Source organism: Ictidomys tridecemlineatus, chromosome 8 (assembly GCF_052094955.1).
Source record: "Ictidomys tridecemlineatus isolate mIctTri1 chromosome 8, mIctTri1.hap1, whole genome shotgun sequence".
NCBI lineage: Eukaryota > Metazoa > Chordata > Mammalia > Rodentia > Sciuridae > Ictidomys > Ictidomys tridecemlineatus.
Window position 1 is genome coordinate 134,810,214 of NC_135484.1, and position 12,673 is coordinate 134,822,886.

At 41.6% G+C, this 12,673-nt stretch overlaps 1 protein-coding gene across 1 annotated transcript; it reads right to left on the reverse strand.

The window, feature by feature from the left end:
* Positions 1-974: 974 nt before the first annotated feature.
* On the reverse strand, positions 975-11,897 carry LOC144366311 (serpin B9-like). Its single transcript, XM_078020439.1, has 7 exons — positions 11,660-11,897; positions 9,997-10,174; positions 6,584-6,721; positions 5,625-5,742; positions 4,168-4,310; positions 3,162-3,317; positions 975-2,042 (listed from the first exon to the last, which is right to left on the reverse strand). The coding sequence occupies exons 2-7, from the start codon at positions 10,162-10,164 to the stop codon at positions 1,638-1,640; spliced, it is 1,128 nt and encodes a 375-aa protein (XP_077876565.1). The 5' UTR covers positions 10,165-10,174; positions 11,660-11,897; the 3' UTR covers positions 975-1,637.
* Positions 11,898-12,673: the final 776 nt, after the last annotated feature.

A 12,673-nucleotide genomic window follows, 5' to 3' on the forward strand; every position in this document is an offset into this window, starting at 1 on the left:
TCTTTTTTCATGGACAACATGACCATCTATGTAGAAAATTCTAAGAAATATGTAAGAAGCTACTGAAACTAATATTTAACAAAATTTCAGTAAAGTGTACAGTATGCAAAAACATCAACTATATATCCATGTATGCACAATGAATAATCAGAAACTGAAAATATTTTTAAAAAATCACTTTCACTAGAATTAGTGTGAAATACTTAGAAATAAATTTGGTGAAATATATATAAGACCTGTACACTGAAAACTACAATCACAGCTCAGAGAAAGGACATAAAACAAAAGAAAAGATGAGAATGTACTCATGGATTGGAAGGTTCAATATTGTTAACATGTCAATTCCCCCTGAATTAATCTATTGATGAATGCAATTCCAATCAAAATCTCAGCAGGCTTTTCATAGAAATCTAGAGGCTCATTCTAAAATTTACATGGAAATGCAAAGGACCTAGTATAAATCTATTTAAGCAACTTAGAAAATAAGGAAAAAGTTGAAAGCTTTAAACTACATTATTTTAAGACATTTTTAAGCTCCAGTAATCAAGATCATGTTGTAGTAAAATTAAGGAGATATATAGATATTTACAAATGTGTCTATATCATATAGACATGTGGAAGAGAATAGAGAATCTAGATATAGATTCACACATGTACAATGCATTACTGCAAAACAAATGTGCTAAGATCATTCTATGGAGCAATATATTCTCTTCAGCAAATAGCCATCAGACAACTGGACATGAATATGCAAAAATGTGAATCTCAATGTCTGGTGAGCGACCAGCTCGCTAGCTTCATACTAGAGGTTCGAAGCATAGAAGTTAACTAGTGAGATCAAAATAAACACACATAAACTCAATTTACCTTTTTCTTGACCAGGTCAGAGATGGCCCCCTCTGGCTCCCGCCTGGAGCCACCCGATGGGGTATCGAGGTTTACACAGGAGACTAGCAGGAGAGAGAGACAGCACGCCAGGGAGTGGCCTTTTATTGGGGAACAAGAATTTCATGGGAAAATTCCATCCAATGAAGGTCGAGGGGGACAGCATTCTAAGGTCAGGGTTAGTGACTGGTGTGTGGGTCAATGGTCAGTCACACCCCCCACATGGACGGGCTCTCGCACCTAAAAAGGGTGGGCATTAGTTCTTATGTAGCTTGGCCGGAATGCCTCACACCCAGTCAGGGAGGTGCCCAATCACGTGCGAGAATGGCTTCCCACAATTATTGAGGTAGTCAGGTTAAGGCAGGTGTGTGGCAAGATGTGAGGTGCCAGGAAACCACAGCATAACAAGTATGCACCGCTGTGAAATGAGTAGGAAATACATTTGGGGACAGCTAGGAAAACTTTGCAAACTATCCTATGGCATCTGTACTGCCTTCATCCTAAATACAACAGGAAATCAAGACAGCCTATTATTTGCTAGGATCCTGGTTCCGTGGTACAAATGAGTAGGCAGTACAGGGACAGCTGAGTGTGGTGCATTATGAGATCATGCCGGCAAGTGGTTCAGAAGGTTTAGGACCCTGTCCTCAATTTTTTAACTGATTCATGTGTAGGCCCATCCTTATGGAACTATAGGGGGAATTTGGGGACAGTGAAAGAGGGAAACTCTCCATACAGAGGAAGTGCAACCCTTAGGGAGATGAGAACCTGCCACAGAACAGAAGGGTGTTGGTTTTGTTATGCCTAATGAAGAAGAGGAAGGGGTGATCAGCACAGAACCTCGGCAAACAGGCTGCACAACATCCCATAATTACTATGCCTGTGGCCGATGCAGCCTCAGTGCCTTCTTCATTCACCTCCACGACACTCTTGTGCACAACCTTGGACAGACACAGGTCTGTCTCAGTTGACATGGCAGACAAGTCAGCCTTGCCCTGTTGGAAGGCATCGACCATTCCCAGACGCTGAAGCACAGACTCCATGTCATAATCCTCCTGCAGTTTAAATCTCGGAAGGAGAACTTCCACTTCAATATTCTTCATAGAGGCTGGCTTGGTCCAGGCTCTGAATTTGTCAAAAGTCAGGTTATGTTCCACCTGAAAGACCAGAATCACAGGTTCACATTCAGACTTCAGTGTGTATCTACAGACCACACAGACATTTCCATGAACATTCCATGTTGACTGTCCACTCAGGATGGGCGGCTTCTTCAGCTGCCTGAAAGCTTGTGAGGGATCTGACTTGTCCACCACCCCATGTGCTATCCCCTATGTGACTTCCCTGCAGGAAGACTGTGGCTGCCCCTCCTTATCCATCCACTGTGGATGTGTCATTCTGACAGGTGTCCACGCCCAGTGGATGGTGCTTATCTAGTGGTATTTGTTGGTTGGAACAAGGCTTAGTTTTGAAGACAATGAACCATCGATAGTAAGAAAAAAAGGCTGGAAAAGGAAGGGCTCTCAGTGTGAGCCCCTCCAGGAGAGGATACCTGCCTAATGTGGGATGTGACACTGTTTGTGGAAATTCATTGTCCCAGTTGGGAGCTGGACAAAGGAAGAGCCCATAGGGTGGCTCTGCTTACAGACTCCTTAGGTCATCCCTTTCCACTGCCACCATTGAGAGGATGGTTGACTTTCTCTCTATAGGGATCATACCACAAGGAAGCAAGGAGGACAGGGATGGGCCATTTGGGGCTGTCTCTGGTTCCGCCATCTGAGCATTGGACCTCACAGCTCCCTATGTGCCACCATTCTCCCCTTCCTGCTTTCTTAGGTCAAAGTGTAGGATTGTCTCAACCTCTAGCATAGGTTCTTAGAATTTAAGTATGATGCTGACAATGGTGATGCCGATGAAACCCATCTGGAGAGAGTTTACTGTTTGTCAGGCAACATGCTAAGTTGTTAGAGAAGCTGCCCCCCACTCTGTCCTCTCAATACCACTATCAGGCTCACATCATCATTTTCCAATTCTAGCAATGAAAAAGCTGAGGCTGAGTTGGGTTATGTCATTGCAAGGGCCTCACATAGAGTAAAGTGGAAGCCAGTCTTGAACAAAACTGTGCTCTGCAGGCTGAGTTTGTAGGCATCACTCACTTGAAGGGCTAACACAAAGGCCGGAAATGGTGGTGGAGCTTTCAAGAAAAAGAGCCAACAGCATAACCACATTCTTGCCTCAGAAATTCTGAGTGCAAAGGACTGCAGCCCCTCCTGACTCACCGAGCTGAGATCCACACCATCGTCTGGGAGCAGAATGATCATGCTCAGCTCCTTGCCGACGTAGGGCAGCTCCAACACCTGTGTGTGCACCTCATTCATGTAGCCGATGTTAAAATAGGCTTCCTGACACATCATCTGCACTGGTATTTCCTCCTTCTGGGAGGGATGAACAGATGAGCACAGAATTTAAAACAGTACAAAAAGGGGGAAGAAAACAATTAAATGAATGGTGATCCAGCACTGCTAAAGATTAATAGTTATCTAAAATATGCCTTTCAAAGAGAGGGAGGAGTTAATGCATTCAAGCTTCCTATTGCATTAAATTTATATTTTAAGGGATTAGGGATTTAGGTAAACTATTTTTACTTCTGCTTTAATTGAAGTTATACCTCCTAGTTGACTAAGTCTTTTACAACTCATTTTTAATAATAGAAAGCAAGAAATGTTGAATTAATGATGATAGGTTATTATCAACAACAACTCAAAGGAAAGCTTATTTTAGTTTTTAAAAATTGATTAAAAGGCTGGGTTGTGGTAGAGGAGAAGCACAAGGCCCTGGAGTTGATTCCCAGCAATGAAAAAGCATAAAACAAAACACATCAAAAATCTTAAATAAAAAATATGTATAATCACATTCCCTTGTTCCAGCCTGTCCCATATTTGACATGTGTGTGTGTATGTATGTGTGTGTGTGTGTGTGTGTGTGTGTGTGTGACCTATTTTTTGTTTATTATCTAAGCACCTGGGTTTACAGAAACCTATAGTTTCCAGAATTAATAGTAGCAATATATGCATAAGAGTTATCAGAAATAGTAAGGCCTGTAAAGGTTGCAAACAATCACACACAGCAAGTATTATTTTTTCATATAATATTAAGTGAATTTAAAATTCATTAAGAGAGATGATAAATTCAAAATTATTTTTAACCATTTATAACTTACAAAGTTAAAATTTTCTATTCAATTTCTTCACTAGACTAGCATGATATTTTAAAGATTCTCCCTACCTGGTTTATTTTAAAGGGCATTTCACACGTGCATGTTTTGTCAAATGGCTCATCCCATGTTCCTTTGAAGTAGATGGCATTGACAAGAACCAGCCTGGCCTGCTCATCAATCAAGTTAGGTGGCAGCAACTCTTGAATTTTTCCTTTCAAGTTAAAGCAGAGACTATCAGTTGCTTTTTATGAACCCGTGGTGAATAAGCATGACACGATGTCTTGGAGTCCAATTGGGTTTCAAATATGGTGTTCTGATGGTTATGTACAAAAGTTAAAAATTCTGGCTATGAGTGTTATTGATGACAACAGACCCTGGAAGAGCCACCAAGTTGAAGATGGCGAATGAATTCTAAGTCACTGGAGGAAAGCAGGTTGGGACAAAGCAGAAACTTGACAAGCAACAAAGGAGAGAGGGGCTGGGTAGGAGCTGACATTACCTGCTGTGGGTAAGAGCAGTGTCAGGTCTAAGGCCCTGTGGTCAGGCCCAGTTCTAACATTGTACAGCTACCTGGCAACATTTCTGGGGCAGCCAGAATGGATGGGTCCACACAAAGGGCACAGGAGGAGTTTCTGGAAACTATTGGAAAAGATATTATGATTGCATCCTCTTGGTATCCCTGGAACAGATAATGATTTGGGTAGGTGAAGGTACTTCCTTCTTACCCTGGATATCAAAGGGTATATTTCCAAGGAACTAAGAATATTACTTGCTAATTTGCTGCCTCAAGAGGCACAAGAAATAAAGATTCTAAGAAGAAACTGAGGAAAGAACTACCTCTATTTTTTACCATTTCATTTGTTAGCAGAAATACAGAAATGCAGATGGTACAAGTGTCTGAATGGTTCAAACATCAAACCATCACTGATCTTGGGGATGTTCTTAGTCTGTGCAATGAATCAGCCATGTGGCTCAACATCAGGCTCCGTGGTTGACTAATGTAGTCTAGGCTTCTCAAGTCTCATGAAGGGCACTTGAGTGAGAGATAGGAAAGAAGCAGTAGAAGTCAGGTTCACATGTAAAAGTGGGAGGAATGTAGTCCAAACTGACCCCAGGAAGAGGAGGGCCAAGGGCATGACTTGGAGAAGAGCTGGCCACTGATCTTCCCCCAGAGAGGACAGTCAGCTGCCATGTGAACATTACAGGACAGTGACAGTATGTTGTAATGTAAAGGATTACATGGGAAATCTGGCCTATGAGTTTTTTTTTTTTTTTTAACACTTTTATCAGTCACTCTGGTTCCAGGAGAACTGATAGCATTAATCCTCTGGTTTTGAAAACCTGGGCATTGATCAGATTTTCCGTGATCCACTAAGGTTCACACACACCATGAGGCTCAGCCAGACAACCTTGCTCTGACCTCCTGCAACATCAGTGACAATAGCAGTGAGGAGATGGGGGGAAACTATGGGAAGATAGGACAGAACTAGGGTGGGAGGAGAGGGGAATGACTCATAATTCTGACCTTTTGTCTCTTTTGAGACCCAGCTGTTTATATGCTCCCTGGACTCCTCTGTAGCTTCAGCAAAGGACAGCAGCTCCAGCTCCGCATGATAGAACTGAAGACAGGACTCCTTAAATGTCTTTGGAGAGAAAAGTGTTCAGTGAGGCCATGTTCCTAAATAAAAAATGTCAGTGAGCTTCAAAACATTCTCAATGCCAGCTATATGCTTTTTTAAAATTAAAAAAACACACAGATCTTTTAAACATGATCACATCTTAAGCTACTAGAAGTTGAAATAACTAAGTTTGTAAGCAAGTATGTCTTGAGCTCTGAATAACCTGAGATATATACATGAAATAAAATAAAATTTAGATATGGTATAATTTGAAAGAATACAGCTATGATTATAGAATCAGGGGTCTTTAAAGAAAATTTACCATAAGTTTCTCAACTTTTCTAGGTTTTGTTTCATTGTTTGCTTGTTTTTGAAGCACTGGGGATGGCGCCCAGGGCCTTAAGCATGCTAGGCAAATGTTCTATCAAGCAGCTATGTCCCAAGGCATTGTTTTCTTTTCCTTTTTTCCAATTTTTTTTTGGTATAGGGATTGAACTCATGTGCACTGGACCGCTGAGCCACATCACCAGCCAAATTTTGTATTTTATTTAGAGACAGGGTCTTACTGAGTTGCTTAGCTCCTTGATGTTGCTGAGGCTGGCTTTGAACTCATGATCCTCCTGTCTCAGCCTCTTGAGCTTCTAGCACATGTGCCACTGCACCAGTCGTTTTGTTTTTGAGATAAGGGTATCACTAGGTTGCCCAAGCTGGTCTCTTACTCTCCATCTTTTAACCTCAATGTACTCAAAGAGCTGCTACACTTTCTAAGTGTCCCATCCTCTCTGGTCTGCATGGTCTATCTTCGGCAATGTAAATCACCAGGTATTTTAAATACGACTTTTATTGTTCTACTGACTCAACTTACTGAGAGGAAATCACAGGTCTTCTCTCCAAAGAGCCTGTTGGCTGTTGTAAGCAAGTACTTTGATCCAGGCTTGTTCACTTGGGTGAGAAGCATCTGGAAGTTTTTATGGATGTCTTCTTCTGTGTTTAAAGACATTGCCTGTGAAGGAAAGCAAGAGAAAACTATCAATTTTGATCTCAGCCTTAACTAGAATTTGCATGTAATTTTTTTTCTCAAATACTGCATGAAATTATCCTTTGTGAGGAAGTAGTTTCTAATTGAGATGTGACACTAGTGGGATAGGTGGATAGAGGGACCAGGAAACTGGTAAGTAAAAGATATGGCTCTTCCACTTGCACAGAACTCTCTGCATAGTTTACAGATGAGCAATGGAAAAAAAATGAAAGGGCAAGAGAGGTTCAGATAAGGGACTATTCTTAAGTCTTGCATCCCAGGGACAGCATAAATAGAGGAAAACTTTCCTCTATAATTTCCCCCCCCCAAAAAAAAACATGTAAAACTAAAAATCCATGAAAAAATTGGACAGGGATGCAATCATAATGATAATCTTCAAAAGGAAATGAAAGTAAAAAATGAGCAGTGTGATACATATGAACAAAACAGAATACTTAAAATAGTATGCTATAGAGATTATATATATATATATATACACGCACACATATATTTTATGATACTTCATATTTCATAAAATGTGTCACATACTAAGCCATAAAAAAGTTTTAATTGACTTTGAAAGACAGAAAATACACAGTTTATATTCAATGACCTCAACATAAATGTAAATAACACTACAAATAAAATACCAACACCATGGAAATTAAACTATGAAGTAACTATTTCAAACAGTTTCTAAATAAATGATTGTCAAGAATTACTTGAAATACTATTCTAAGCATGTAACAGATGGTTTAGCAAATGATCAAAATAAAAGTTATATTGGAACTGGGGATGTGGCTCAAGCTGTAACGTGCTTGCATGGCATGCTTGGGGTGCTGGGTTTGATCCTCAGTACCACATAAAAATAAAATAAAAATGTTGTGTCCATCAAAAACTATAAAATAAATATTAAAAAATTCTCTCTTCCTCTCTCTCTCTCTCTTTCTCTTAAAAAAAAAATAAGAGTTATATTACCAGAAGGTAATATAACATTCCACAAAAGGTAAGTAAAAACAGCATTAATTGTTGTCATATTGCCAAGGAAATATTGAAATAGCAAAATTTCCAACTCATGATGTTAGAAAAGGTACAGAAAAATTACTAAGGATTTTAGGGAAAAACTTAAAATGGTCAATAAGCCTAAGAACTGGTTCTATGAAAGAAAGTACACATGTCCATGCAAAATAGACAGACATCAGCAACTGGAAAAAAAAAATTAAAAGTACCCAGAATGCAAGTTATAAGTGAAAAAGAGATTATCCAGAAATGCATACAGATGAATTGTTTACCAGATTTAAACATTACACAATGTACATATGAATTAAAACATCACATAATAGCTACCCTGTAAATATGTATAATTTTTATGTTTCTGGGTATCAGTTAAATAGTTATTTCAATTTTAAAAAGTGCCCCCCAAGGAATCTAAATATACAGATATACAAAGGAGAAACAATAAAAGATAAGATTCTTGAAAGCTGTAGATGATCTTTGGAGGGAATTGTTTTCTAAAAATATTCAACAGCTATATTTCTCATGCCATACACAGTGTACTATAGCATGGAAAAAGATAAAAAGCAATTAAATTCATTTCATCAAGTTTATAGATTAATAAGAAGAAAATCTATCATAAAAGAACAAAAAGCCACTGAATTATAGGCTGTAAATGTGTTAAGATGGCAAATTTTATATGTGTATTTTACCACAATTGGAAACTAAAAGCTAAAAGCAATTTCACCTGAGACGGTGATATCATTATGATAATAATAGCTAACTCATGTTGAACATTTGCTTCAGATGAATTATCTCACTGAATCCTCCCATTAATTGAAAGAACATTTATACAAAGAAAAATACAGTGGGTCATCAAAGTATAAAAATTAAATACAAAATGTGGACATAAGACTGGAAGAAAGTGTCTCTCATTCTCAGAGAGCTGCCTCTGCAGAGTGAGTCCTTAGGGACTTTTAATTGTTTTTCTACTTTCCTTTTAAAAGCTTTTTTTTTTTTTTTAAATAATGGTGTCTTACCACTTACAACATGAAGGAAAACAAATAACCTTTAAGGAGATTTCTGCAGCCTTACAGTTTCCCTTCTGGCTATCAGCAGTAAAGTGTATGAGCATGTGCTTATCATCCAGTTGAACCCTGGGGGTATGCAGATCTCCCAAGTCACATCTGATAAAGTCACAGGCAATAGTTTTCTTTTTGAAATATATGTACTAGATCATCCTTTTCTATAGTCACCAGAACATCCTGCTCCTAACCTACTGTAACTTAATGCCCATTGACCAACCTTTCCCTCCCTTCTTGTTTCTTCACTTTCATTTGGGAATTCATAATTCACACTTTGTTGGAAAGGGGCTCTCAGTGGGCATAAAACCTAGAAAAAAATCCCAAGACTTAGGCAGAGAGAACTTCCTCTATGCATAAACCTTCACTCCTTTATCAGAGCAGCGAAATTATTAAAACAAGCAGACATCACTGAAAAGGGTCCTCCAGGAAACAGAAAGTCACCCTGCATCATCAGTGCCTAATACTCCCATCATAAAGGTGTGAGCAGGGGTAGAGCTCAACAATGACACAAGTTTTTAGGCTTTTTCTCAGGTACCTGTCTCCCCCACAAAAAAAAAACACCCCAAAACAAACAAACAAACAAACAAAAAAACCAAAAAAAAAAAAAAAAAACCTTAAGAGACAGTGACTGATTTGCAATCATTTCTAGATGTTCACTGAATGCTTTTTCATTAGAGCTACCCAGGTCTCCATGGTCTATAGAAGTGAATAGGAACACACCTGTTAATCTTCCTTTGATTATTTTGTTTATCTCCCCACTCAGCAAGGCAGGTTGGTAGAGAAACAAAGCAAAACTTATTAACCTTGCTCATCAATGAATAATTACAGTTGCAAACCTTTACTCCAATAAAAAATAGATATTAGCAACCCAGGACCTCAGGCATGCTAGGCACATGCTTTACTGCTGAGCTATACCCCAACTTCTCATCGTCATTTCCTAAACAAATTGCAAGGCAAACTTGTGAGAGTCTCCTCCAGATTATTAATTGGGGAAACTAACCCTGCCACCCCTCAAAAAATTTCACTGGAGGAGACTCCTCGCCTTTCTCCCTTCCTGTACCCCTCTCCCTGAAATGGTCCAGGCTCACCCCTCCTTCCTCATCAGTTCTGGAAAAGCTCAAAGAGAGATAAGAGACAAGCCTTGCATACCAGTACCTCTTCCAGGGTGACAGGAAAGCTTACCTGAGCCATCTGGACCTTGGTGTTGCCCTTTGCCCCCAGGAGGACCATGGCCAGGGCAGAGGAGATGCTCAGAGGAGAAAAAAACACATTTTGTGAAGGTTTGTCTTGACACAGCATCTTCAAAACCTGGCAGGCAAAGGTGCCATTTGCTTCAGAAACAGAATCCATGATGCAGGGTCTGGGGGCAGAGAAGACAGAGAAACACAGTGAAATGGGGCTCAGAACACTGTGTGTGGTCTCTGCTTGGCTTTCACTTTTCTAGTGAACACAGCTATGGAAGTAGATTCTGCACGTGAGGAAAGGGCTGGTCTCTGTAGAACAGCACACTGGCAAGGCATGAAAGAGCAGAAAAGCATGCAGGGAACAGCAGGTGACAGGTCAAAGCAAGAGCAGGGAGGTGGTAGGTGTGAAGCCAGAGGAGGTGGAGTGAAAACACCAGTGGGCAGCTCTATGCAGTAAGGCCCTCCCTCACCAGGGGCTGGCCTTAAACCTTGGGAAACCTCCCTGACTCCTTCCCATTTCTTCAAGGTCTCCCCAAACCTATTGTCCAGGTCTGCCTTCAGACCCCTCCCAAATCTTTCTACTCCTACTCCAGCCCCTGTGACCCTGTGCCTAGTCCAGACCACCTGCCTCCTCTGCAGAGCCTCTGACCTCCCTGCCCCTGAGCTCTCTCTCCATTGCAATAGTCCCTGTTCACTAAAATGCAATTCAAGTGGGCTGGGGAGCCTCAGAACATGGGCTCAGAATGTCAGGACCCCAGATGGACACACAGCATCCTGAGAGAGAAGTGCTCTCTTGATCCTATGAGCTCTCCATTAAAACTCCAGTGGCCCTTGGGATAAGCTCAAAAATGCCTTTTCTAAATGGCTTCCCATCTGCCTGGCCCCATCCCCTGCTCCAGCCTCCCACCTTTCACAGCCTTCACTTCTACCCTCCCTGATCCCCCCATCACCTCTGAGCCTTGAAAAACAGTGATATATAACTTAAAAGACTCCCTACACCATCCCTGTCACCAGGCTCCAATCACTCCCTCCTCTCTCCTAGGCTCAGCACCAGGAGACCTCTGATGTCCTAGTCTAGAGCTCCCCACTCTCCCACCCTGACTCTTCACTCCTTATTGTAATTCTTTGTCTCTTCTATTGTTGGACCCACAAGACTGGCTGCTCCTGCAGGAAAGGTGCCTGGTATCCTGAGTCTAAGCACCTGGAAGTATGCTCAGGAAACAGCAAGAGCTCCATCAATTAGGGGGGAATCTCAGATGAATAAAGGGTGCTGGGATTTTGAATTGGAGACTGGAGATTTTGAAAGCACAGTGAAAGGTAAGGCAGAAGTCATGCTGTGACTCCCTGAGGAGAGGAGAGGGGAGAATATAGGGCCATTAGGAGGGAGCTGTGTTGGAGCTTGAACCCCCACCAGGATGAGGGCCAGGGCCAGCCAGGGGCAGGTAAGAGGCAAGCAGAGAAGCAGGAGGCTGAGCTGCATGTTTGTCTTTTTGGAATTGCACTGCACTGCTCTGGTACCAGCTCCTGCCTTCTGGGATTCTCTTGTTTTGCTCACATTCCATGTTCCAGGATCCCACTTCCCAGCTGGGGCCTCTGGTTTCCAAAACTTGGTTGCATCAAGTTACCCTGCTAAACCTCGCCCCGCGCAGAGAAACACTCACCTGCCACCTTCTGCACCAAGGCCTCTTCTACTTGCAGTGCCTGGGGATAAGGACCTCGGAATCGCAGACCAGGACCCTCATGCTGCAGCCAGGCGGGTTCAGCCTGGAGACTCAGCCCTTGCAGAGATCTTTAATCAGCCCTGTTTGGCGGCAGGAAATTTCTGGGGAGGCTCCTGGGTGAACTGCGACTCCGCCAGGATAGGGCCTACTCAGGAATGAGTCACTATCCCCTCCTCCTGCAGCTGGCCTCGCCTTGGTGACCCACCCCTTTGCGCTTCAGCACCTCGCCACACGCTGGAGCTGTTGTGCACTGCATTCTCGGAAACCGAAAGAAAAAACTAATAAATCAGGAGGAAGAGGCTGGGGATGGGGAAGACACAAAACCTAGAAGTCTGGTCTTTCCTGCTTCCAGGAAGAAAGGCAGAATGAGAGGCTGGGATTTTAGGGGAGGAAAATCCTGTCAGTGTGAGCTCCTGCCTGACAGGAAGGAGGGATTCCGCTGGATGTATGTGTCTGTTTCTCTTACAGGCTGTTGGTGGGAATGTAAATTAGCTCCATCAGTATGGGAATGTAGGGAGGTTCCTCAGAAACTAAAATAGGACTACCGTTATGATTCAGTTATACCGCTCTTCTCCATGTGTATGTGAAGGAATCAAAGTCAGCATAGTACAGAGACAGCTGCATCCCCACGTTTATCCCAGCACTGTTCACAAAAGCCAAGTTATGGAATGAGCCTTGGTGCCTGTTAGCAGTTGAATGGATAAAGAAAATATTATATATAGACACACACATATATTCATATATGTGCATATATATGGCTGAGTTTATTCAATCATAAAGAAGGAAATAAGTTAATTTGCATGAAAATGGATGAAACTGGCGATCATCATTTTAAGCAAAATAAGTTAATCTCAGAAAAACAATATCTCACTTTTTTCTCTCGTATCTGGAATGTAGGGGGCAATAAAAAAGACATGAAAGTAGGAACTAATGGAGAAGGGGAATAGACCAGAG

Coding starts and splice junctions, on each gene's coding strand:
- LOC144366311 (XM_078020439.1), bottom strand. CDS start 10,164: ATGGATTCTGTTTCTGAAGCAAATGGCACCTTTGCCTGCCAGGTTTTG. Junction 6,722..9,996: donor CCAAGGTCCAGATGGCTCAG/GTAAGCTTTCCT, acceptor TTTCCTTCACAG/GCAATGTCTTTAAACACAGA. Junction 5,743..6,583: donor AGACCTGTGATTTCCTCTCA/GTAAGTTGAGTC, acceptor TTCTCTCCAAAG/ACATTTAAGGAGTCCTGTCT.